Below are 27573 nucleotides of genomic sequence, written 5' to 3'. Positions count from 1 at the left end.
TGCACTGGTGAAAGGTACATTTTTGTTTTAAAATACATATTAAATAGGGTTTGAGAGATTTTATGTGTGACAACATCTGCATATTCCCACCATACAATACAATTAATTAAATATCATAATGTCCTTAAGCTTCCATTTTACGTAATATATTACATTAAGCAATTAAAAAAACAAAAACAAAACAAAAAAAATTATGTATTTATAAATAAATGTAAAATAATGTAAAAATAATGTAAAATATTTTTTTAAAGGGGTCATATAATGCCACTTTTACAAGATGTAAAATAAGTCTCTGATGTCCCCAGAGTGTGTATGTGAAGTTTTAGCTCAAAATACCCCACAGATCATTTATTATAGCATGTTAAATTTGTCACTTTTTGAGGGTGAGCAAAAACGCTCCGTTTTTGTGTGTGTCCCTTTAAATGCAAATGAGCTGCTGCTCAAAAGAAGAGGGTGGAGTTTCAAGGTGTTAGCACATAGTGTTAGCAGCGCCGATTACCTCAGGACAAGACAAGGCTCAGACTCACTGAAAATGTCAGAAACTGTTCAGCCTTTTATGTTCAAATCAGAGTCTGACAATGATGGAGAGACTCAAGAAGAAGTGACAACATGTAGAATGCAACAGGACGTTTTTGAATGGTTAGTTGATGAATTTATATAGCTGATGTGGAGTTAACTATCTTAAAGTCATTGATTAGCATATTCTGTCATGATAATCTATAAATCGCTCGTGTGGGAACTGTTGTAAGATGCCTATAGAGCCAGAGAATATATGCTGCATGAGTTTAGTTTAATTACGGTTATAACTTGGCATGTGGTCATCTTGCTTTTATGACATGCTATTGCATTTGTGTTGCGTACTGTATTGCAATAACATGGCCTCACCCCCTTTGTTGCTTGTTCTGTGGGCAGGGTTTATGTAAATTTTAGGGTTAGTGATGTCACCAACCCGGGAAAAAGCTCGTTGTAGTCCCTACCAGCCGTCTGTTGTAGTCCTTAAACAGAGAATTCTTTAAAAGAAAATATCTCGCTTTGCTTTGAACTTTGAGCATCGCAACTTTGCAGGTGTTGTTTATGCTCTAACAGCAACATCACACACTAACTACAGTTAAAAAAGTGAAATTGCAATTAACCACCCCTTTAAAGATTTTTTATATATTCTTTCTCTCGTTTGACACTCCAACTGAAGAATAACACTAAAACATTCCTCAAAATATCATCTTTTGTGTTCTACAGAAGAAAGAAAGCCATTGGAACGATATTAGAGTGAGAAAATGATAGCAGAATTGTAATTTTGCATGTCCTTTTAAAGATTCAATAAAGCAGCTGTTCTGTGTTTTTCCTTGTTGCTGTAAGAGGAAACATGTTCATACTAAGATATAAAAGACAGTATGCATAACCCAGTTTCACTGAAAAGTCAATACTATTGATCACATCACAGGTGGAAAAAGACCACAGCAGTGAAAGAGACAGAAAATGGCAGAGAGCGAAAAACACCACTGAAGTTCATGGCAGGATTAAAGTGAGTCAAGAATTCTCTAAGCCAGCGGTTTTTAAACTGAGGCCCGGGGAAGTGCTAGGGGGTCTGTGGTAATGTTTAGAGAAAATCTGTAAAAAAAAAAAAAATAAAATAAAAAAAGAAGTAAAAAAAGATTAAATAAATAGAATAAAATGTATGAATATACGGAATAAAAATGAATAAAATAAATAAATGTTAGATTAAAATACAAATGTGATAATAAATGATAAAATAATTAATATTAATTATAAAAGTTAAATTAAAAAATACATTAAAAATTCAAATAAATAACAACATTAGATTAAAATAACAATATTATCCAAATAATTTTTCCAAATACTATTTTACACATTTATAATATTTATTTTTCACAGTAAAATTTGGGTCTTTATACATAAAAATTTATAGCTGCCTTTTAAATTTTTATAATGGATGTCCATTGCATGAAAATGATCACATATGGGGGTCCTTGGCATCTAAAAGTTTAAAAACCCCTGCTCCAAGCTACCAACTTCCCATGCCTTGTGTAGGGGAAAATGTGTATCTTCAGTGATGTTACTGTCACTTTCTTCCAGTATAAGAGTGTATGTGTGAGGAGACGGAGGCGGGGAGGGAGGAGCATAGCAGTTAGTGTTAGTACATACCATTGCCTTGGAGCTAGTCAGAGGATAGCAATGCCATGGGAAGAGCAGAAGCAGAGGACAAAGACTAGTCTTACTCACAGAGCACATATAGCACAAATTAATACACAACACTAACATAACCTCTAACACTTCAGCTGAGGGACATTTCAAGGACTACTTCAGAAACGCTTAAATAAAGCAAAATATAGCTACTTAAAGGGGAAGTTCACTCGGAAATGAACTTTATGGACATCGTTTGTTCACCCTCATATGGTTCCAAACCTGCATGCTGCTGTTTTTAATATTCAAACAAGCTGTCAAGTTCCAAAAAGGACAAAAAGCACTATAAAAGCACCACAGATTTAGCACACAAGACCATCTGAAGCCATGTGTCTTGCATGTATGATGTAATATAACTTGTCATTATATGCAAATGTCATTTGCAAATATTGATGCGGCACCATATTTAATTTGAGAGCTGATTATCAGTGCAAATGAGTAGCATATAGACTACTATAGATACAGTGGGGAAAATAATGATTTGATCCCCTGCTGATTTTGCCCACTTATAAAGAAATGAGGGGTCTATAATTTTTATGGTAGGTTTATTTTAATGGATAAAGACAGAATACCAAACAAAAAATCCAGAAAAAACACATTATATAAAGGTTATAAATTGATTTGCATTTCAGTGAGTCAAATAAGTATTTGATCCCCAAGCAAAACATGACTTAGTACTTGGTGGAGAAACACTTGTTGGCAAGCACAGAGGTTAGACATTTCTTTCAAACCTGGGTCACCAGGTTTGCACACATCTCAGGAGGGATTTTGGTCCACTCCTCTTTACAGATCCTCTCTAAATTCTTAAGGTTTCTTGGCTGTCACTTGGCAACTCGAAGTTTTAGCTCCCTCCACAGATTTTCTATAGGATTAAGGTCTGGAGACTGGTTAGGCCACTCCATGACCATAATGTGCTTCTTCTTAAGCCACTCCTTTGTTGCCTTGGCGGAATGTTTTGGGTCATTGTCATGCTGGAAGACCCATCCACGACCCATCTTCAGTGTTCTGGCTGAGGGAAGGAGGATCTCGTCCAAGATTTTACGGTACATGGCCTCGTTCATCGGCCCCTCAATGTGGGGAAGTCATCCTGTACCCTTAGCAGAGAAACAGCCCCAAAGTATAATGTTTCCACCTCCATGCTTGACTGTAGGGATGGTGTTCTTGCGGCCATAGTCAGCATTTCTCTATCTCCAAACATGGCGAGTTGAGTTGATGCCAAATAGCTCAATTTTGGTCTCATCTGATCACAGCACATTCTCCCAAGCCTTCTCTGAATCATGTAGATGTTCACTGGCAAACTTCAGATGGGCCTGTACATGTGCCTTTAGAGCAGGGGGACCTTGCAGGTACTGCAGGATTTCAATCCGTTGCGGCGTAGTGTGTTACCAATGGTTTTCTTGGTCATTGTGGTCCCAAATGTCTTGAGATAATTTACAAGCTCCTCCCGTGTAGTTCTGGGCTGATCCTTCACCTTTCTCATCATCATTCTTACCCCATGAGGCGAGATCTTGCATGGAGCTCCAGACTGAGGGCGATTGATGGTTATTTTGTATTTCTTCCTTTTCCGAATTATCGCACCAACAGTTGTCTCCTTCTCACCAAGCTGTGCAGGTCTACAATCTTGTCGCTGATGTCCTTTGACAGCTCTTTGGTCTTGCCCATGGTGGTGGAGAGGTTTGAATGGAAGATAAAGACACCTTTGGACAGTTGTTTTTTATACACACAATGAGCTGACATTTGGAGTACTTTAAGTGACAGGACTAATCTGTGTTCGACATGGGCACATAAACAATCTGTAGGAGGCAGAATTCTTGCTGGTTGGTAGGGGATCAAAAACTTATTTCACTTGATCAAATGCTAATCAGTTTATAACCTTTATATAATGTGTTTTTTTCTGGATTTTTTTGGTTGATATTCTGTCTCTATCCATTAAAATAAACCTACCATAAAAATTATAGACTCCTCGTTTCTTTGTAAATGGGCAAACTTAAAATAAATCTGCAGGGGATCAAATAATTATTTTCCCCACTGTATAGCAAATGAGTCATATAGACTGCTTCTGTAGTCATTTTTATAATTTTATAGTTTCTGTTATAGTTTTTTTTTTTCTACAAGACTGCCATTATTATGAACTGTTATTGCTTGGAAAATATCCTTGTGACGATTAATTAAAAATTAATTTTCTTTCAGTGTATGAATTTGGAATGACATGAGAGTGAGTAATTTATAAAAGTTTCATTTATGGGTGAGCTATTCTTTTAAACTAAGATGTGATCTGGTTTCTTTGGTACGTTCCTCAGCTGTGGACAAAACCAAAGATTGAAAAGAAAGCTGGTAAAACAAATAGGACCTGTCCGGATCCTATTAAATAAATATAATGGCTGTAAAATGAAATAAATAAATGTAATTAAAAAGTAAAATAATCAACAAGAAAATCCCCATTTCATCTAAAAATATTGTATCTACATAAGTCTTTAAAACTTACACTAAAATATTTCATCCAAGGCAATTTTTGTGCATAATTATGTATCTCTCTCTCTCTCCCGGTCATTGGATTTATTAATTTAAATTATAATACTGCAAAGGTGGCAGAGTATCATATTCTCAAACCACTTTCTTTGAAATTTTGATGGCAATAGTTAAGGTCCTAAGAATGAGGTTCATTTTGAGGACATTGGCAACTGCCATGAAATACTGTCTGTGGATTAGGTAACAGACAGACAGAGAGAGAGAGAGAGAGAGAGAGAGAGGCCATCGGATTGCAGTGTTAATATCCAAGCAGTCAGTAATGCATGCAATACAAACCTTCCAGCTAAAGCCCAATAGGAAACGATATACAGCAAAAATGTACAACAAAGCCAAATGGCTCAGAATATTACAGCAATACAGTATTCACCATGAAAGAGCCACCATGAACATGGAGTGAAATGAGAAGATGGGAACACAGAAAGTGGACCGGATTATGGTTGGGACATGAGGTGCAGTATGATTATTGTCTAGAATTAGAGGTAAGAACAGCAAATGCTGAAAAACCCAGTGAGAGTAAATAAGAGGCAGCCAGAGTGCTAGATTTTAGTATAGAGTCATAAAATCTCAAGCTTATTAAAAACAGGTTTAGGTTTGGAGTCAAATACCCAATATCCAGTGGCAGACATCACTTCGGGTCTTGGGAGAGCAAGGAAGGGGTGTAGGTACAGCCCTGCCATTACAGTTCAAACTGTCAAATGAGATTCACATCAATACACATTCAGCCAGAGACCCTGCTGCTGCTTTTTCAAGCAGTGTAGTGAACAAAAAAAGGCCCTTAGATTTTAAAAAGCTTAGGGTTTTACAATGTATTTTAAGGGAAAGTTAGGCTAGAAACAAATGCTATACAATGCTGTCAAATTACTATCATCGCAATGTCCACTAATATAATTAATTTTATATCTGTAGCACTGTAGCAAAATCATTGGAAATATATCATGAATATTCAATATACTGCTCAGCCCATGTCCTGAGCTATTTAGGTCTTTTCAAAACTGCATGTTGAGGTCAAGTCCTGCATGATGGGGTCAAGTTCAAAGAATGAGTGATAGACAATATTCTTGATCATGACAATGTAGACGAGGTGAAGACCAATGACAACATTGAAAACACATTTACAGAAACTAACACCTTTATGACAGTGAGAAGAACTAAGACACGAGGCCGGCAGTGAGGGGTTTATGGTGCAGTGAACTTGGATGGGAATTTAATAAGACATGAGGGTGGAAATGGCTGATGGCATTCACCCATGTCTCCCTCTGAGCTCATAAAGTACAGCTTCTGCCAAACAATAAAAGGATTATGATGAGTCCTTCAGCCATTTTCAGAGCAGCACTGACTGAACATTTTTCTGTATTTAACAATATGCATATACATCACCGTTCAAAAGTGTTAAAGGGACTGTCAACATAAAATGAAACCAAAAATATTAATCAACACAACTGTTTTCAACATTGATAATAAGAAAAAAATGTTTCTTAGAATGATTTCTGAAGGATCATGTGACACTGAAGACTGGATTAATGATGCTGAAAATTCAGTTTTGCATCACATGAATAAACTGACTTATAGTCATTGAATACACGTATATCAGTATATTCAAATATATACAAATATATGAGCAAGTAGTTCAATGTTTAGGGATTTTTGACTTAATGGGAGTCACTGCTTGGTTTATAATTCTCTGAATGAATTATTTTAAATATAAAAGTTGATATCACACTACTCAGTAGATCTGTTTTGAAAGGTGTGTTGAAATACATTATCACTTAAAGTCAAATACATTTTTTTTTATGGAGAAAATGAATGGGATCTTTATATCCTGATGTGCTGCTTTCTGTAGTCATTTCCAATTTCATAGCCCTGGCATATTTGGTGCTGTGCTTGCTTACAATACAATAATCTCTCATATTTTCTGAGACTTAGCAGTTACATAAGTCATGAGCGCTGAGGGAGACAAACTGATTGATTGGATGCTGGTGTCCACAGTGGCTGTAATTTCAGTGACGCTATGCTTTGGAATTATGTGTAATCCAAGTACTAATCATTAGGGACCGAGAGGATGACATTGGTTGTTTTTTTAAGCGTAGCATATTAACAGATGACAGCAGCTGCAGTTATGATGGGCAGACTGTTTCTCATATGTGAGTGTGTGTGCTCACCACAAGAACAGAGACTCCAGGGGAAGTGTTGCTCTGTTTCTGCACAGAGTTAAAGTGCTTTTTGAGTTTACCTGCCACCTCCATCTTCATATTGTTTTCCATTGCAGCATCCTCCTGTTGGTTATTGAAGTGGATTAGGATAGGCCAATCTAATAGTGAGCAATATAACTGTGTCCACCTGAGCATATTGACTAAATTGTAGGTTTCAATTTGAAAAAAATAATTTGAAACATAAATCAAAACCACCTCTAATACAGCTCAAATGACATCAATAATTTGTTTATGAGTAAGTGTGCGAGTGAATCCCTTGTGGCCATTCATGCTGCTCAACATGCAATAATACCTAAAATACATTGTGGTATATTTCATATATAGAAATGTGATACTTTACAGTGTATGCAGTGTATGAGTATATGCATTATCTAACTCCACAATATTGAAAAAACAAACATATACACCACTAAACCCTTCCACACACATTTACCGTGACCCAAGGGTGAGACAGCACATCCTCCGCTGTGTATCTGGCCTCCACATTCACCTGCAGCATGTAACCAATCAACTCCTGTATGAACACAACACAATCATATTTGCAATAATTAGATTTAAAGAATATTTACTAGATTTTAGAATTAAAAAGGTACACAAAAGGACAGGAAACAAATATTATTATACTAAATCTTTGTGCTTAAAGTTAAACATGAAGTATGTAGTTTCTGCGACACTAGTGGCACCTAGCGGAATTACAAAAATAACGCATATTTTGCAAACAAATGCCCCTTTCACACTTTGTTCCTTCCCCAACTCAAACATCACTAACTCAAGCACATCACGGTGCTTATGAAGGAATGTCTCAACAGGTAAAAGTAGGCTACTTTAGGAATACTTTTAGCTGTGTTGCTATATGTCATGAGTAAGGCAAATGAGTAGGCTAATAACACTCTGTCTAGAGCTAACGTGAGCATCTCGCTTATATTGACACATTTTATAATGGTAAAATGTGTCAAATGGAGTGGAAAGAAAGTACTAGGCCTGTCGCAATAATCAATATATCGACTTATCACACAATATATGCATATGACCTCAATCGTTTTTGGTGACGCAATATCTCCCATTATGTCAAAGCCGCAATCCACTGTTCCAGTTCAAATATAAACGTCACAGCGCAAATGGTGCCATTAAAATAGTTTTAGCAGCAGATATGGCCTGTTGAGACATCGGTGCCTTTGTTCATATGGACATCTGACTGCTAAGTAAGGTTTGTTTATTGAGCAATAGTGTGCACCCTTACTTTACAGAGAAAAAAGGGACATGGAAAAATCTGTAAATGGAAAATCTCCATAAGTTTTGTTTTAAAATGTTTATTTACTATTTATTCAAGTTATTTTTATTTAGGATATTTAATTTCCATGGTCTAAAGAATTAAAAGGTATTGTCATTTGAAAGTATGTAGGCCTACTTGCTTTATTATGCTGTTATATTATGATTATATATTCAGTGGCATAAAATGGTCTTAAAATGACAATAATATCGTTTATCGCAATTATTTCTGAGTCAATATATCGCACAGCAAAAAGTAGTTATCGTGACAGGCCTAGAAAGTACTACACACTATTGGCAGCTGAAACATTTTCTTATTACACACACACACAGTATATATACTGTATATATGTGTGTGTGTATAAATATATAATATACAGGTGCTGGTCATATAATTAGAATATCATCAAAAAGTTGATTTATTTCACTAATTCCATTCAAAAAGTGAAACTTGTATATTATATTCATTCATTACACACAGACTGATATATTTCAAATGTTTATTTCTTTTAATTTCGATGATTATAACTGACAACTAAGGAAAATCCCAAATTCAGTATCTCAGAAAATTAGAATATTGTGAAAAGGTTCAATATTGAAGACACCGGGTGCCACACTCTAATCAGCTAATTAACTCAAAACACCTGCAAAGGCCTTTAAATGGTCTCTCAGTCTAGTTCTGTAGGCTACACAATCATGGGGAAGACTGCTGACTTGACAGTTGTCCAAAAGACGACCATTGACACCTTGCACAAGGAGGGCAAGACACAAAAGGTCATTGCAAAAGAGGCTGGCTGTTCACAGAGCTCTGTGTCCAAGCACATTAATAGAGAGGCGAAGGGAAGGAAAAGATGTGGTAGAAAAAAGTGTACAAGCAATAGGGATAACTGCACCCTGGAGAGGATTGTGAAACAAATCCCATTCAAAAATGTGGGGGAGATTCACAAAGAGTGGACTGCAGCTGGAGTCAGTGCTTCAAGAACCACTACGCACAAATGTATGCAAGACATGGGTTTCAGCTGTCGCATTCCTTGTGTCAAGCCACTCTTGAACAACAGACAGCGTCAGAAGCGTCTCGCCTGGGCTAAAGACAAAAAGGACTGGACTGCTGCTGAGTGGTTATGTTCTCTGATGAAAGTAAATTTTGCATTTCCTTTGGAAATCAGGGTCCCAGAGTCTGGAGGAAGAGAGGAGAGGCACACAATCCACATTGCTTGAGGTCCAGTGTAAAGTTTCCACAGTTGGTGATGGTTTGGGGTGCCATGTCATCTGCTGGTGTTGGTCCACTGTGTTTTCTGAGGTCCAAGGTCAACGCAGCCATATACCAGGAAGTTTTAGAGCACTTCATGCTTCCTGCTGCTGGCCAACTTTATGGAGATGCAGATTTCATTTTCCAACAGGACTTGGCACCTGCACACAGTGCCAAAGCTACCAGTACCTGGTTTAAGGACCATGGTATCCCTGTTCTTAATTGGCCAGCAAACTCGCCTGACCTTAACCCCATAGAAAATCTATGGGGTATTGTGAAGAGGAAGATGCAATATGCCAGACCCAACAATGCAGAAGAGCTGAAGGCCACTATCAGAGCAACCTGGGCTCTTATAACACCTGAGCAGTGCCACAGACTGATCGACTCCATGCCACGCCGCATTGCTGCAGTAATTCAGGCAAAAGGAGCCCCAACTAAGTATTGAGTGCTGTACATGCTCATACTTTTCATGTTCATACTTTTCAGTTGGCCAAGATTTCTAAAAATCCTTTCTTTGTATTGGTCTTAAGTAATATTCTAATTTTCTGAGATACTGAATTTGGGATTTTCCTTAGTTGTCAGTTATAATCATCAAAATTAAAAGAAATAAACATTTGAAATATATCAGTCTGTGTGTAATGAATGAATATAATATACAAGTTTCACTTTTTGAATGGAATTAGTGAAATAAATCAACTTTTTGATGATATTCTAATTATATGACCAGCACCTGTATATTATATTATATAATATATATATATATATATATATATATATACATACAGGGCCTAAAACATTTTGCCATAACTGCCAATGACTTAAGAAAATTTACCAGCCAAAACTATTTTTTACCTGCCATGAAACAAAAACAGGGATGCAGCATGAACTGTACAGAGTGTCATCCACGTTTGTTCACATTCATGTTCTCACAACATTGCATTGTTAGAAGTCATAAAAATTTTACCGGCCATCTGGCGACTGACATAGTTTCATATACTCGCTAACACAGATTTTTACTTGCATTTGGCGCTTGGCTAGTGTTAATTTTATGCCCTGTATATATATATATATATATATATATATATATATATATATATATAGTAATTTTGTATATTTAAATTAAAATGTGTTAAACATGTTAAAGTATATGAAAACTTTCATATTTTACATTTGCAAACACAGCAAAACATTCTGCCATTCAGTGAAGAAGATAACCTAGCATGCAAAAACAGTTCTAAAGCTGGATGGGTTGAGTGTGAGAGGGGGAGGATGTGAATGAGATGAGATGATGGTGTGAGTAGGATGAAAAAGAGTGGGGTGAAGCATTCAGGACAGAGAATGAAGGATGCGAGGATAAATGTGTGAGACTGAACCAGTGCATTTATGCATGTAGCATGTCAAAATGTGTTTGTCTGTACTCACTTTAGCAGAATCAGTGATATTGTCCCAGAAAGGTGAAGGGAACTCTAAACGCCCCACAAGAATCTGATCAAATAGGTCCTCCTGAAGGTTATTCTCACTACAAAAACAAATGCAATGCACACAGACACACACAAAATACATTTCATGTAAAATAACTGGTGAAAACACTACGCTATGAACAAAATGAGACTAAACATTGGATTTTAAACACTGTTAATATTAAAGTCACCATGAAATCAAAATGGACAGTTCTTATTTATTTATGGAGTATTGCAGTATTTATTATAAATTATTTATCCGTGCTCATCATTATTTTTATTATTATTTAAATTTCATATGTCCTCATAATCTTTAACTAAAATATCTGCCCCTCCTACTTGCAATGACATCTCTTCTCCACTCTGATAATGTGTTTACTGGCACGAGGGCAGGACAGCCTGTCACTCACATGAGATCACCAGAGACGGCAAACCATAATGATCCAATCAATTATCGATGGATAAAATCAAATCTCGCCCTACATTTTTTCTTGTTCGAGAAGCCATTTCACTATGTCTCTATTGGAAAGAAAAGACTTTTGCAAGTACTGTTTTATGCTGACTTTAACATGAAGGACTGAGCAAGTTTTATCTAGTGTTACCTGCGGAAAGGTGGGAAGCCACAAAGGAGGATGTAGGTAATCACTCCAGCTGCCCATATGTCCACCTTTAGCCCGTAGCTGCAGCAATGCCCGGACAGAAAGACAAAGCCAAAAACATTCATCCTCCAGTATTTTTAAGGCCATTAAACACAGATATTCATGCTTCCATAGCAATATCACTTTTGAAGATATAAAAACAAAACAATGAATGATTCTTACCCTGACTCTGCTATGATTTCTGGGGCAACATAAGTGGGTGTTCCGCAAACAGTGTATAGTGGCCCTTCAACCACTGTGGCCAAGCCAAAATCACCCAACTTCAAAGACTTTGTACCATTTGGGTACTCACACACCTACGACACACATAATGGAAGAGGAAAAAAAGGTTATTTTTATCCACCAGGATTTACATTTTTTCCTCTTGACATACTGTACCTTAAGTCATTTTTCATGTACAAAGTGCAAAGTTTATTTTTCCACAGGTTTCGTGTTTCTATACTGCTGTGTGTGAGTCAAAGATGTGAGAATTAAAGTATTCTTAGATTTATAGTCTCAAGATGTGTAAGTGTTCATACCAGCAGATTCTCAGGTTTGATGTCTCGATGGACGATACACATTCTATGCAGATATTTGAGAGCAGCCGCCAGGTCGAATACCATCACACTAGCATCTCTTTCAGTGTATTTGGTTGAGGAGGTGATTGCATCAAACAGATCTCCACCCTGAAACACACAAATGGCAAAACAAATAACTAAAAAAAAACCTGTACTTTGTATAAAACACACTTTCACCTAGGGGTAACAAACATTTTCTGTCTATATAAGGGGTGAGGCCATTTAGTGCAATGTTGCTGACAATAATACACAGAATTCTCAATGCATTTGACCTACCTAATAATGTATGGTGGATCTGATTTGATACATAGAGATTTTATTGCATCATGAAAAAATGATTAGTTATATTATATTAGATTAGATTAGATTAGATTAGATATTTTTGTTTTAGTTTAGTTTTATTTTATACAAACATTACTGTTCAAAAGTTTAGGGTCAGTAAAATTAAAAGCAAGGGTACATTAAACATTTATAATGTTACAAAAGATTTCTATCACAAATTAATGCTGATTTCATCTTTTCAAAGTATCCTGAAAAAAATGGCTGCTGAAAATTCAGCTTTGCCAGGAGTAAATTACATTTTAAGATTATATTAACATGTTAAAATAGAAAAGTTATTTTAAATTGTAATAGTATTTCAAAATATTACTGTTTATACTGCATTTTTAATCAAATAAAAGCAGTTTTTGGGTTTTTGATTGTTAGTGTATGATAAAAAATATCAAATGTCTAAAAAAAAATCTAAGAACTCTCTCTCTCTCTCTCTCTCTCTCTCTCTATATATATATAATTAAAAGTTCAGAAGTTTCAGATGCAGTGAAAACTTGTACATATTTACAAAATATTTTTATCAGTGTACACTGATGACCATGGACATTGATCAAGAAAAAAGAAAACCATCAATTTTTATTTTATGTTGTCTTTATGTTGTGTGCGTTGTTGAGAGATACAGTTTAAGAGGTGACTAACAAACAGTACCTTCACAAGTTCCATGACTAGATAGAGCTCAGTGGGCGTATCCACCTCCTCAATCAGCATGATGATATTAGGATGCTTAACGCGCCTCAACACCGCCACCTCGTTCTCAATCAGGTGCTCCTGGGTGTTCAAAGCATGTGTCACAACAAATTCCCAACCGTACAGCATTTCTCAGCAGTCTTTTGTCTTTAGCTGCCTAGGCATAAATCCACATGAATTCCTGAGGTTCGCTCTTGCAGGAAACAAGGCAAACAGGAAACTAACTTCCTTGGTTAAAGCACAGGCTGAAATTAGATTATGAGACATTGGGCCAGTATAACTGCTGTTTAAATAGCATTCATACATTGCCAAAAGTATGTGGATAACTCCTTCTAATTAACAGGTTTTACTATTCCAGTAATTATAGTGAAAACAAATCATAATTTAACAGCATTCAATGACATTGTGGCAACAGTTTGAGGAGGGAATTTTCTATTCCAGCCTGGCAAAACACTGTGCATGAAGTGGCATCCATAAAAAAAAAAAAAAAAAAAAAAAAAGGATTTACTGAGAAATGACTTGTGCCTGCACAAATAATGCCACTGAACACATTGGGGATGAATTGGAATGCTGACTGCAAGGCGAGCCATTGCCAAACACCAGTGCCTGACCTCACTGATACTCTTGTGTCTGAATGGGAGCAAATCCATATTTCCAACATGTAGAAAGCCTTCTCAGAAGAGTATAAAAAGCACACATGGATGTGATATTGGGGTGTCCACATAGATTTGATCATATAGTGTAGCTAAACACAGAGGTTCATAGTTTAATTATTAAAAAAAAGCATTCAAAAGCATTCAGAATGATCTACTGATTGCTTTTAGACCATTTATGTTGTGTTAGCTGTTGGCCAGCTCTTCTCTCATAACCTGCAAAAGCTGCAGCAGGCTAGATAAATGGCAATAAATGTAATATAATCAGCCATATTAAATGGACCAAAAATTCCACAGACCACTCAGATGTAAATAATTCATATTGCAATAACTGGGGTCCAGAACTAATAAAAAGCTATAACTGCATTGTCATAAGGACAAAATATATGAATTATTAATAAAAACAAAATACAGTTTTATGGCTGGTATTTTCTCAATTCACTCCATTGGCTATTGTGGCAAAAAGTTCCTATAAAGTCCAACTCACTTTGCCTCTGCATTTGTTTTTATCAATGATCTTCAGTGCAAACTCCTTTCCAGTGGATCTATGGAAAGAAACAGAACAATAGACTTTTTTCCAACGAGGTTAATGAAGGTTTGTTTTGAGTGCATTCAGAGCCCCAGGGACCAATTTATAAGGTTGATGTCCTTTCAGTCCACAAGAGAGCTTCTTTTGAACCATTTAGCTTAAAAATGTGAAAAGGAAAACTGAATCTAGATGTAGACAGTACTAGTTATGTATTTTAATCAGAGATCATGACAATAACAAACATAGATGGGAGAAACAAAATAAAAATACAACAATTTTTTTGACCCCCAAGGTCCATTTTATCTCTTTCTGACAGATCTTAACAGAAAAACATCTTTAAGTGAGTCTTTTTTTAGTCATTTTCTTACCGTTCGACACACTCCTTAACCACAGCAAAGTTTCCATCACCAATAACTTTGCCAATTTTGTACTTGTCCAAAATAGTGGAAGCAGCTATGTTCCTGTTTCCATTAACTAAAGGGGATAAACCGACACATTAAACATATCAGACATATAATATAATTTCCATACCTTGTGATCAAAAAATGTTTCCAGGTGAAAAAAATGAGACAGAGGTATGTTTTGTAAAACCCCCCAAATAACAGATTAGCCCCAACATCCTCATCCAACCATTCAAATTTGGTTAGTGCACTATGCAGACAAACAACTGAAGGTCATTCTGACTCATGCACTGCTGAGCAGGGACGTTTGCTCATACACTGCCACCACAGTGTGTGAACATGTGGGAGAGTGCCTGAGCAAATGTGGCACAGAATGGCATGTGTCAGCACTTTCACCGCCAAAGCCTGTCATGCCCCTGAAATGCCCTTTGGGGACTTCTGGGCTTAAAACACACTAAGATCCAAGGTGAGTGAGTGAGTGCATGACAGTGATGAATAGCGGGTGGACGTCTTACCTTCAGGGCTCACACTGTTGTTATGTTGCTGGGGCATCTCAGAGGACCCGTTCACATTGGTTGCAGAGGAATGATGTGCTGGAATCTGCAAACAGAAACAAAATAAGTCTAAAAAAAACCCTTAAACATTTAAAACTCCTTACACATTTTATTTAAATACTAAAATGTAAGGCTGGGCGATATAACTAAAAAGTATGATATTTATGCAGTCTAAAATGGAGTAAGAGAGAGTTTTACTGAACCTTCACAATAAAACTATCATTTTAATCAATAACATACTGCCATCTGACATTGAACATCATCCTTAGTGAAATTAATGGTTGATGAGGACACAAAAATAACTATCTAAAAGACAAACTGTGTGCGACTCACATGAAAAATAATGAACCTAGTCTTAAAAGATTTAAAATGGGCTGGCAATCAGTATGGTTAAAAAGCTTGTATGTTATCTTGATTTAGCAGCCAAAAAAAGAATTAAACTGAAGTGACAGTGACATATGAGAAAAGACTAAGTAAGCCAATGGAGACAAATACTGGCAGCATCCTGGTTAAAGCTGGTTTAATAAAGGCTACAGGGTTCCTCTAGGTACACAAGCAACAGTTGGGTCTTACGTGCTGCTCTGAAGAAATCAAATACCCCAATGTATAGCAGAATGATACAAAAAGCCAAATACTATTCTATTAAAGTGACTCATACAGTCATACCCAACTGAAGACTTGAATATCCAGAAGGAACTGCAGCTAATTTGAATGCTGCTACAGAAGGCAGAGTTTCATAATACCTGTACAGAGAGACGGAGGGGGACTCCCATCCGCTTGTTGCAACTAAACTAAAGGCAAGTGGGAAGATATTTATGTAACCACAACGTTGGCGCGTTTGGACTAAAATTAGCTTGAAATCTCAGGAACAATGTGCAAAGAACCAGCAACTTTCCATCAAACCACTTATTCTGTCATATATTCAGTATAAGAGCACTATAATGGTGGAATACTATGAATAATTTGTTAAAGGCTGTTTCATAATAGACATTCACAGGCTTCTGAAAATAGCGTATTTCTCAATTTGTGCATGCAGATATTGCTCTTAAAGCTTGTTAGACTTAATACAATTTTCTGTTATGTTTCATTTAACTAACACTTAACTTTTTATCTCAGAGTTCATATTAGGAAAAATAATAATAAAGACTTGGGCCAAAATTCTCCATTTAATTTTATTGCTCTCTCAGAAAACAAAAAACAAAAAAACAATTGAGATCTCATTTGGTTTACTTAGTGAGTGTGTGCCAAATAACTCACTAATCACTACTAAATATAACACTAAATCCGCTCTAAAAATGAATTAAAGTCTCTCCCTGTCATGAAATTTCTCCTTGTGCTTTATTTTTCTTTCAAAAAGCTTTAAAGATAGCACCAAGAAGCTTACTGTCTGATAGACAGGTCAGTTAAGCAGATTAACACCAGGAGTTCTCTAGGCTATGATTGTACTTGACTTTGACCTTTGGCTTAATTACAGTGCGCTGTAGTCTGATCTCAGCAAGATCTCAATGCCTCGACTCACAATGCCTCCAAGAATAGAATTGATTAGGTCTTTCAGAGCGGATTTTCAATTACAAGGGCTGTTGAAGATTTCTATGCCCTTACCAGATAATGTAGAAACAACTATACTGATACTAAACAACCTCTATACAGACAACTACTGAACACTCTCAAGTGTTTTAAGCACCTTGCACATGTGAGTTGTGAGGTAATTGGGAACTCCCATAAGGGAGACCAAGGGCAATTAACATATTTACTTTTTTCCAAATCTACCTATATTGAACTATAAGAAAGCACCTAAAAGAAGTAATATCATTGCTGTAGTACTTTAACTCTTTCCCCGCCACTGACAGAATTTTCTGTCATTTCTGAGACAACGCTTCCCCAACATTGTTGGAATCTTCCTGCTTTCCGTGTTTTCAGTGTTATGTGGTATATATGTAATACTGCCTGTATTACACAACTTCGGAAAGAGTACAGAATCTCCGGATCAAAACACAGGCAAAAAAGGAGCAGAAACAAGTGATAAAAGCATTGGTTATGCACTTTGGGGCGGAAAAAACACATGATTTTCTCAGCTTTCTGTTCAAAATGTTGCTTTTTTTGTGTGAAACATACCCACATTCAAGTGTTGATAAAAAAAAAGAATGCATGAAGCTAGAATAGCTAGCCTTTTTAAAGTAGAGGCTTTGTTCTTTTGATATATCGCACGTTCAGATATTCATTAAACAAAATATACTGGGGGCCATGAAATTTTTATCAAAAACGCTGGCGATGACTAGCAACATTTTTTTAATAAATGCTGACGGGGAAAGAGTTAATAATATCACTGTAGAAGTTTATGTTGTGTATTAATTGTAGACCTACATTCTATAATAAAACATCAAATATTATACTAAACTGATAACAATATATATTGATAAGCTGATAAGTCAAAGAACATATTTCATCTAAATACTTTAATGAAACAATGTTCATTGCATATTTTAAATATTTAATCTTTCAATTTAGTAATTACATTTTTATTTCATAATTAGCCAGCCTTATAACCTAGATCAAATCTTGTATAGTAGCTACCAGAGACATCACTGACATGTCATTCATGTTACTGTTTAACAAACAACATAGAAATAAAATAAAAGCTTGCATATATCATTAAAAGTATGAAAACTTTAGACAGAAGAAAAAAAAAAAACGCATGACTTTCTAACTCAAAATCTTTTTTTTTTTTTTTTCTGAATTGCAGTATGGAAAAAGAGAAGTTAGCATATTCTGATAAAGTGTCACTTAAACTTGTTTGTGACCAAAACTGCTCAATTTGTTGAGAGGCAAGAATTTAGGCAGCATCACTAAACACTTAATCACAAATGAGAGTGTCATCCATGAGTCAGCATCCAGAAGCCTGATCTTATTTTTGACTTGATGAAGAAATAATCTATTTTAAAACTAGAAATGTTTTGCCTGTAAACTGATTTGCAGCACAGAGGAAGGCTGTTGCCATGCCAACGGGTTTACCTTGAAGTTGTGCATGCTGCGGGGGCTGGTTGGGGAGGAACTGGAGGATTTGGCAGATTTGGGGGTAGTGATTTGGCTGTTAGGTACTCCATTTACTGAGGAGTGTAGCAGGAAGTGGGAGAGAGAGACAGAGAAAAGAGAGAGAAAAAAAACAAAACATGGTGTTACTTCTTACACTCATTATTTTCTGCTACACGTGCATTGCTTTGGACCTCAGTAATGATGTTGAAGACATTTCATAAATCTGTTTGAAGATAATGTTACCTACATAAAGTAAGCAGAGTTCAGCTAGTCATGTGATCTTAACATGGTGCCCACCATGAATAAGGGACCACACTAAATCATTTACTCATCTTTGTGTCATTTCAAACCTGTACTTCTTCCGTAAACAACAAAAAGACAAATAAAAGGCTTTTTTCAAAGCAATGAAAGTGAATGTTGACGTGGTGATCAAGCTCTGAAAAAAAAAAAAAAAAAAAATCATGTCTATATATCTCTTCCCAGTCTTTTGAAATCGTATGATTCTTTCAGTCCATCCTAACTGTCAAATATTATTCGTGCAATTTGACTGGTTATTTAAAAGTGTTCTTAGTTGACTGTGATTGAGGATTAAGAGGAGGAGAAAATTCCTAATGAATAACACCTAAAATTCATCTTTTCCTCACACAAAGCTTTAGACGACTTGGAATACAGTGCACTGTATGAGTCACATCCTTATGGTCATTCTTTGGTGCTTTTGTTCATGTTTGACAGCACATTTTCACCATTCACTTCCATTGTATGATCAAGAGAAGTGCCAACATTGTGTTCCACAAAAGAAAGATAATCATATAGGTTTAAGAATTGTGTAAACAAATGACATAATTTAAATTTTTGAGTAAAATATACATTTTAAGCAGAATAGGGCATAAAATATAAACATACACTACTGTTCAAAAGTAGATCAGTTACATTCCAGTAAAAACAGTAAGTGAAACATTATTACAATTTAAAACAACTGTTTTCTGTTTTAATGTATTTTATAATTTAATTTATTTCTGTGATGGCAAAGCTGAAGTTTCAGCAGCCATTACTCCAGTGTCACTTGATACTTCAGAAAAATGATGATTTGGTGCTCAAGAAACATTTCTTATTATTATCAATGTTGAAAACACTTGTGCTGCTTAATATTTTTGTCAAAACCATGATTTATTTTTAGATTTTCTTGATGAACAGAAAGTTCAACAGCATTTAGGCCTATTTTTGTAACAATGGACAAGTCTGTCATTGTCACTTTTGATCAGTTTATAAATTAATAAATGTACAATAAGGTTGCATTTGTTAACATTTCTTAACTACATTAGTTAACATGAACTAACAATCAATAATACTTCTACAGCATTTATTAATTTTAGTTAATGTCAATTTATTTACTTGCATCTGTCAACATTAGTTGCACTGTGAACTAATGAACAATATTGTACAACTGTAATTGTATAATGAACTAACATTAACAAAAGTTAATAAATGCTGTAAAAAGTAGGTAGTTCATGTTAACTAATGCATTAACTAATGTTAACAAATGAGAACAAATTAATTGTAAAGTGTTACCATTAATTTGTTTAAAAAAAAAATTGTACTGACCCCAAATTTTTGAACGGTAGTGCACATTGTTTCGATTACAAATATGAACAGAACCACCTCTCAGGAATGCGTGTGCATACGTCTCCTTGGCCCAGAATAAGTCTCTTAACACACAGGCAAGGGTTCACATGCACCACTCACCTGACACCAAATCCACAATGCTAACTCATAAAATAACCCAGTGATATCAAGCATCAAACACCCTTAAATAGTAAACATCATCCACATATATAACAGCAGAAGAATTTAACAGGAAAAAAACAATTATGCACATCATGGATAGAATCCCAAGTGCGTCAGAATCCACAGGGAGCATGGATTCGTAGAAAAGCTGCTCTTGGCATTTCCCGTTGAGTGTGTGGCATGAGTAGATTTCTCTCCAGGCATGCAATAGAGCCCTTACAGTTCAGGGGCACAGGAATTTAGGGTGTGTTTACTGCATTAGCAAGTCTAAGCAGAAGGCATTTGAGGATGACTGCATTTAGTGTACACATCCAATTGGTATGTCTGATAGATTAGAGTATGTGCATGCCAGGGTTTGGGGCAGTGGCCAGTGTGGGAGTTGGCTCTCTATACTAGCTGATGGATTTGGAAGGCCATGCAGGAGAGCTGTTAGCATGATTGAATGCTGCACCAAATGGTTAGAGGTCATGTACAGCTCATTCCATAGATAAATGTCCTTTAGGTAAATTTAACATCATACTGGGAGATTCCTCTCAACCAAGAAGCTCAAGATTTTCAAAGGGTTGTCAGTTCATTGGTTAGTCTTGGTTATGGTAAAGGCAACAAGAACTAGCATATAAGTATCTGTTACTCATAATGTAATGGATATGGATTGATCAAAAAGAATATATCAGAAAATTAACACACAACAGCCTACTTTTTACATACTAATGCCTATCGGTATTCAGCTTGGCAGTGGGGGTGCTGTTAAGGTGAGGTCACGCCCAGCTAACAAAAATATGTTCTAAGAACGTTTAGCTAATGTAACCATTACGTTATGAAAACATAATTTCTGAATGTTTATTTCTTTTTACATTATTTCTTTTTAAATGTTTAAAAAGAAATTGGTTATGCAAACATTAAAGGTAATGTTTTTCATAAACACTTTTTGTTATACTGGTTGAAACTCTCTTCACATCCTGATAGCAATCAATAAAATAAGTGGTCTAGATATTAAAAAATTTACATATGCCTTCTGTGGAAGTCTCAGGACCAAAAAATGTTTGTCCAATCATTGCATTCGGTCCATCTTTTACAGTTTCTCCTGACCCAAAACATCCAGCTTTGTGCTGCGCTCACACCATGTTGTAATTAGTGTTATTAAAAGATGGCAACCCGTGACGTTCTGCTCAGAGCTGTTCACGTCCTTGGAATTGTGCATTGAAACATGCGTTTTTATGGCAACACTATCAACACCCAAATAAATCTGCAGCTTTTAGGTGGTACAAGTCAGAGCTCTCTAAGTTGTTTCCATTCATGCTTTGAGACACAAGGTAATTTAACCTCCCTCGTGATGCTTTGTAGACTCTGCTCTGGTTGTGAACGTTCATGTGTTTTGAAGGAGGCGTGGCTTTGGAGAGCGCTCTGAAGGGAGGGGGTGGGATCTTATGCTTTCAAAGCTAGCTTGCTATTGCTAGCCTCTCTGAAATTGCCTACCCTACCTTTAAGGGAACATTCCATTTTATCATTTTGCAAATATTATGAAAAAGTTATTTTAATGTTCTCTGAATGTTATGAAACAAGTATTAATATTTAAAAAAATGTTGAACGTCCAACTAAAATGTATCAGAAATAAAACGTTCGATGAACGATGCATAAATTACATTTTTGTGCTCACTTTTGAGAAAGTTCTGAGATCGTTCCTAGAATTTTTGCGGACAATAAAGGTCAATTGTCTAAGTCAATAGTGTAGCGATGTATGAAGCACAGCTCACGCAGAAGTCACTTTCAAACCAAGCAACTTTCCGTTGGTCAACATGGCAAAACCGTGTGACCAACAAGCTGTTGCCGAATCTGCACGGGGAAATCTTTTGCCATCATGCAAAATTCCAGAATGTATGGATTTCTATTGAAATGACTGGATTTTGTGACCGCACCTTAACTCACATGAGAAGAAGTTAGCCAATCACAACAGAAGTCATTTACCTTTAGAAGTCTTAAAGGTACGACAGAAAAACATTCTGTTTATTTCTAAGGGTCAAAAAGAAGGTGGAAATGGTCATGCAAAACTAAATTATCACTGTTTTTGGTGCAAGAAATCTCAATTAATATTATAATAAAACTTCAGGGGGGAAATATAGTGCTCTAAAATAGTTTTCTTTTCAGGGGTATTACCACTGAAACTTACTTGGTGATTTGACTGGAGATTGACTATTTGTAGAGAAATGTCCTGCAGTTCTTCTTACTACAGTGGAGAGGAAAGCAATTGAACAAGGAAAAGAGCATTTCAGAAATGAGTGGAAAAAGAAAAATGACAGGAAGTGACGTAAATCACAACAGATCAAAAATAAAGTCAGAAATTCAGTTTCTGTTGCTGTTATTCTTCCCAATCCTGCCTTCTGCGAGTATAAGGTAAACCAAGTATGATAGATAAAAATAACTAATTGCGTTACTTAGTTAATTTTTATGGAAAGTAATACGTTGCGTTACTTTTCCTCTACCAAAGTTCTATTTTTGGCAAATGTAAAGGCCCTTTCACACCAAAAGTTAAATGAATAAGCCTCAGACTGAAGGACAAGCACATTCATGCCTGTACAGTAGAGGGCGCAGCTCAAACAAACCTTTCAAACAAGTGCAGGAGAAGAAATTTCATTTTAGCAATAAACACTTAAAATTAAACACAAATGTGATGTTTAACTAAAGTCATTTTTGCTTTCCGTATGGTTGAATTGGATTATCAAAGGTCAGCAGCAAAGACATTGCTTAATAAAGTGAGATTAAATACATAAAGTATATTAGTATTATTTAACATATTTAATTATTGCAGGTTTGCAATATTCTGAATTTGCATTTCACTGTTTTTATATTTATTTTGAGGAATACTGAATCTGTTTTTGTAAGTGAGATGAGTAAATGCATTCTCACATTTAATCTAGAACTGCAATAACCATCATGTTAACACAGCGCACACAACACCTCTCCAACTTACTCCTGATTTCTCTCAGCATGGGAACAGGACAGGCGTCAGTTAATAATGGGAAAACAAAGGAACTTGCATTATTTATTTGATAAAGTATCTCTGATATTTTGTTATAAATTTAAAAGTAATGAGTTACTTACTAGTTACTTGTAAAAAGTAATTTGATTACTTAACTCGCGTTACTTGTACTGCGTTACCCCCAACACTGAGTGTGACTATAGTGGTGGTGCAGTGTATCCTCACCAGATCCAGGGGATTTGCTGCGACGGGTGGATCCTGGACTTTTTATACCAGAGTATCTCACAGGAGGAGCAGAACGAGGAGAATAAGAGGACTTGAGCACCTGACATTCTGGACACAGAGATACTATAAATTAGCAGGGAATGTATATACTTGATGTCGTATAATGAGGTCTCAGAACATGTGCAAGGACAGACAAAGACTTAGGAGTCGTTAGGTGTCTACCCATTTCAAATAATTAACCCCGTCTGACCCCCGACTTCTGAATGGTTGTGTATAAATTTGTTGATTTATAGCATGTGCAGTACAACAGACACACAGAAGAGCTTTTCACACTTGAAATAGTTAACACTTGATCATTCTAAACCCCAGGTAAACAGAATCCTGGGTTATCTTGCTTCATGTTTCACACTGCTCATAATTTTACCCAGGGTTAACAATTAATGACTTTTCACATTGTACATTCCTAAACCATGGATTAACGTTCTTATTTGCGGTGTCACTGTCATTGATTGGATAAACGCAGCACGCAACCTTTTAAAATGGCTCTAGCATTGCGCATCCTTGTATTGCCGACTATACTATAGAGTTTATACTGAATGGACATTTCGGACCTTTCATTACCCCGGGTAAAAAGCGGTGCTAACCCGGCTTCTAAATTACAAGTGTGAAATGTTCCTTTACCCGGGTTAAAAGAGGTGTTTAGAACGATAATAACCCAGGGTTAAGTGCAGTGTGAAAAGCCCTAGACAGGAACATACTTGCATACACACACCAAAACATACACAAAATCAGGCTTAATATAGAGTCTTGTTAGTAAATGAGTGGTATCTGCAGATATATTCGCATGATCCAAGACTGTAAAGCCTTCCGCAGAGGCGTAATGAAATTGTCTACCCAAAACCTATAAGAGCAGCCCATCTTTCTAATGAGAGAAGTGGGTGCAGAACTTTAGTAAGGAATGACTCATACTGTACAGCAGCTAGTGAGCCCGATCTGTCCTGTCGATTACACAGCACTTGCTAATGACACCGAGCAGTGATAAATTAGCGGATGAGCACTAGATTGTGAAGTGATGAAGATAAAACAAGCTGAATGCCATTATTAAAATGCCATTACTGCCCAGCTAATCTGTTTCATGGGGCTTAATGTAAGCATCTCACAGCAGAATCTGTGAGAGAGATCGTGTAATGAGTTCTTTAGTTACAGAAGATTTAGATTTGGGGTGGGCTTGCGTTTTAAGGACACACTTCTGCTGCAGAAAGAAAAGGTTGAGCAGTAAATACAGTCAGACGCAAACTTACCGTTTCTTTATATTTTTGGAAAAGTCCTACTTAGTCTAAGTGGGGCAGCAGAGAAGAACTAGGACAAAATGCCAAGAAGCTGAACTAAATTCACACAGCTATGAATCAAGTTATCACAGTGTGTGTGTGTGTGTGTGGTAAATGCTACAAAAAATGGAGGCGTTTCAGCAAAACAGGATGAACATCATAGGCAAAGTCATATGATTTTATTTAGAACTTCATGTCCACAGAACATCTTCACTTCCCCACCTGCACTTTCATGTTCACTAGTAGACAAACACAAACTGCACACTGAACAATGGTGAGGAACTTTTCATAACAAGGTCACTTCCTCTGACAATGGTAATCCTTTGGTCCCTTGTGCTCATTCTGGAAAATGGATTCATTTTTGCAACCCAGTGAATGAATGTGAATGAACGATTCCATTATGGAAATGATACTATTGTAATCCTATCACTTTTTTTCTGTAGGAGACAATTCTATGGTGTTTTTGTGCTGATAGCAAGTTATTAATATGCACTGATACAACATTTGTGTGCTGATACCAATAGTTGTTGTGTGCTTCTGTTTTTTCTTCAGTTTCTTTGTTTTATAGCACTGATGAAAAAAAAAAAAAAAAAAAAATAGTAATTTTATTCCCTATAAAATATTTTCCACATTTGTTTAACTAAATTCTCAGTATAAAAATGAACCAGCTGAGATATGAAAAATAAAGTAAACAACCATCTCTTATGCTCACCAAGGCTGCATTTATTTGATCAAAAATATAGTAAAAACGGTAATATTGTGAAATATTATTACAATTTAAAATAACTTTTTTATATTTTTATACAAACCCGATTCCAAAAAAGTTGGGACACTGTACAAATTGTGAATAAAAAAGGAATGCAATGATGTGGAAGTTTCAAATTTCAATATTTTATTCAGAATACAACATAGATGACATATCAAATGTTTAAACTGAGAAAATGTATCATTTTAAGGGAAAAATAAGTTGATTTTAAATTTCATGGCATCAACACATCTCAAAAAAGTTGGGACAAGGCCATGTTTACCACTGTGTGGCATCCTCTCTTTTTATAACAGTCTGCAAACGTCTGGGGACTGAGGAGACAAGTTGCTCAAGTTTAGGAATAGGAATGTTGTCCCATTCTTGTCTAATACAGGCTTCTAGTTGCTCAACTGTCTTAGGTCTTCTTTGTCGCATCTTCCTCTTTATGATGCACCAAATGTTTTCTATGGGTGAAAGATCTGGACTGCAGGCTGACCATTTCAGTACCCAGATCCTTCTTCTACGCAGCCATGATGTTGTAATTGATGCAGTATGTGGTCTGGCATTGTCATGTTGGAAAATGCAAGGTCTTCCCTGAAAGAGACGACGTCTGGATGGGAGCATATGTTGTTCTAGAACTTGGATATACCTTTCAGCATTGATGGTGCCTTTCCAGATGTGTAAGCTGCCCATGCCACACGCACTCATGCAACCCCATACCATCAGAGATGCAGGCTTCTGAACTGAGCGCTGATAACAACTTGGGTTGTCCTTGTCCTCTTTAGTCCGGATGACATGGCGTCCCAGTTTTCCAAAAAGAACTTCAAATTTTGATTCGTCTGACCACAGAACAGTTTTCCACTTTGCCACAGTCCATTTTAAATGAGTCTTGGCCCAGAGAAAATGCCTGCGCTTCTGGAACATGTTTAGATATGGCTTCTTTTTTGACCTATAGAGTTTTAGCCGGCAACGGCGAATGGCACGGTGGATTGTGTTCACCGACAATGTTTTCTGGTTTTCCGGCCTTAACCCTTAGGCACAGAGATTGTTCCAGATTCTCTGAATCTTTGGATGATATTATGCTCTGTAGATGATGATAACTTCAAACTCTTTGCAATTTTTCTCTGAGAAACTCCTTTCTGATATTGCTCCACTATTTTTCGCCATAGCATTGGGGGAATTGGTGATCCTCTGCCCATCTTGACTTCTGAGAGACACTGCCACTCTGAGAGGCTCTTTTTATACCCAATCATGTTGCCAATTGACCTAATAAGTTGCAAATTGGTCCTCCAGCTGTTCCTTATATGTACATTTAACTTTTCCGGCCTCTTATTGCTACCTGTCCCAACTTTTTTGGAATGTGTAGCTCTCATGAAATCCAAAATGAGCCAATATTTGGCATGACATTTCAAAATGTCTCACTTTCAACATTTGATATGTTATCTATATTCTATTGTGAATAAAATATAAGTTTATGAGATTTGTAAATTATTGCATTCCTTTTTTATTCACAATTTGTACAGTGTCCCAACTTTTTTTGGAACGGGGTTTGTATATATATTTTAAAATGTAATTTATTCCTGTGACAATTTCAAATTCAAAGCTGATTTTTCAGCATCATTACTCATTACTACAGTCTTCAGTGTCACATGATCCTTCAGAAATCATTCTGATATGTAGATTTGGTGCTTAAGAAACATTTTTAATCATCACAGTTGAAAACAGTTAACTTAATTTTTTTTTTTTTGTGGAAATTGATACATTATTTTGGGATTTTCCTGATGAATTTTGATTATTTATTTTTTTTTAAATCAAAAGAACAGCATTTATTTAAAATATAGTATCTTTTTGTAACAATGTAAACGTCTTTACTGTCACTTTTGATCAATTTAATGCATCCTGAATGAAAGTATTAATTTCTTCTCACTGACCCCAAACTTTTTAATGGAAGTGTATATTAAGTGTATAATATGTACAGCCCCATTTCCAGAAAAGTTGGAAAATTTTGTAAAATGCAATAAAATCTGTGGATCAAAGAATCTGTTGTTTGTTAATTCCCTTAAACCTTTATTTAACTGACAAAAATACAAAGAAAAGATTTTCAGTGTTTTCACTGTCCAACTAATTGTATTTTGTAAATATATACAAATTTTGATTTTGATGGCTGTAACACACTCCAAAAAAATTGGGA

General features: G+C 36.0%; 1 protein-coding gene across 19 annotated transcripts in view; it reads right to left on the bottom strand.

Annotated features, from left to right (window-relative positions):
* Window positions 1–27573, bottom strand: part of dclk2a (doublecortin-like kinase 2a) — a 57066-nt gene that overhangs the window by 2868 nt on the left and 26625 nt on the right. For 2 of the 19 annotated variants that reach the window (XM_051888949.1, XM_051888759.1), the window contains exons 4-17: window positions 23310–23417; window positions 22275–22331; window positions 18302–18396; window positions 16033–16080; window positions 15251–15335; window positions 14703–14808; window positions 14293–14350; window positions 13114–13233; window positions 12097–12243; window positions 11741–11874; window positions 11522–11599; window positions 10882–10978; window positions 7369–7455; window positions 6891–7004 (exon numbers count right to left, since the gene is read on the bottom strand). In XM_051888949.1, the coding sequence (XP_051744909.1) occupies window positions 6891–7004; window positions 7369–7455; window positions 10882–10978; window positions 11522–11599; window positions 11741–11874; window positions 12097–12243; window positions 13114–13233; window positions 14293–14350; window positions 14703–14808; window positions 15251–15335; window positions 16033–16080; window positions 18302–18396; window positions 22275–22331; window positions 23310–23417 (1334 nt within the window). Of the gene's footprint in view, window positions 1–5336; window positions 5420–6890; window positions 7005–7368; window positions 7456–10881; window positions 10979–11521; window positions 11600–11740; window positions 11875–12096; window positions 12244–13113; window positions 13234–14292; window positions 14351–14702; window positions 14809–15250; window positions 15336–16032; window positions 16081–18301; window positions 18397–22274; window positions 22332–23309; window positions 23418–27573 lie in introns of all 19 variants that reach the window. The other 17 variants (XM_051889548.1, XM_051889226.1, XM_051889394.1 and 14 more) reach the window with 13 other exon arrangements.

The sequence above is a fragment of the Ctenopharyngodon idella genome, chromosome 1 (assembly GCF_019924925.1).
Source record: "Ctenopharyngodon idella isolate HZGC_01 chromosome 1, HZGC01, whole genome shotgun sequence".
Lineage (NCBI taxonomy): Eukaryota > Metazoa > Chordata > Actinopteri > Cypriniformes > Xenocyprididae > Ctenopharyngodon > Ctenopharyngodon idella.
This window is presented reverse-complemented; position numbering and strand designations above follow the sequence as displayed.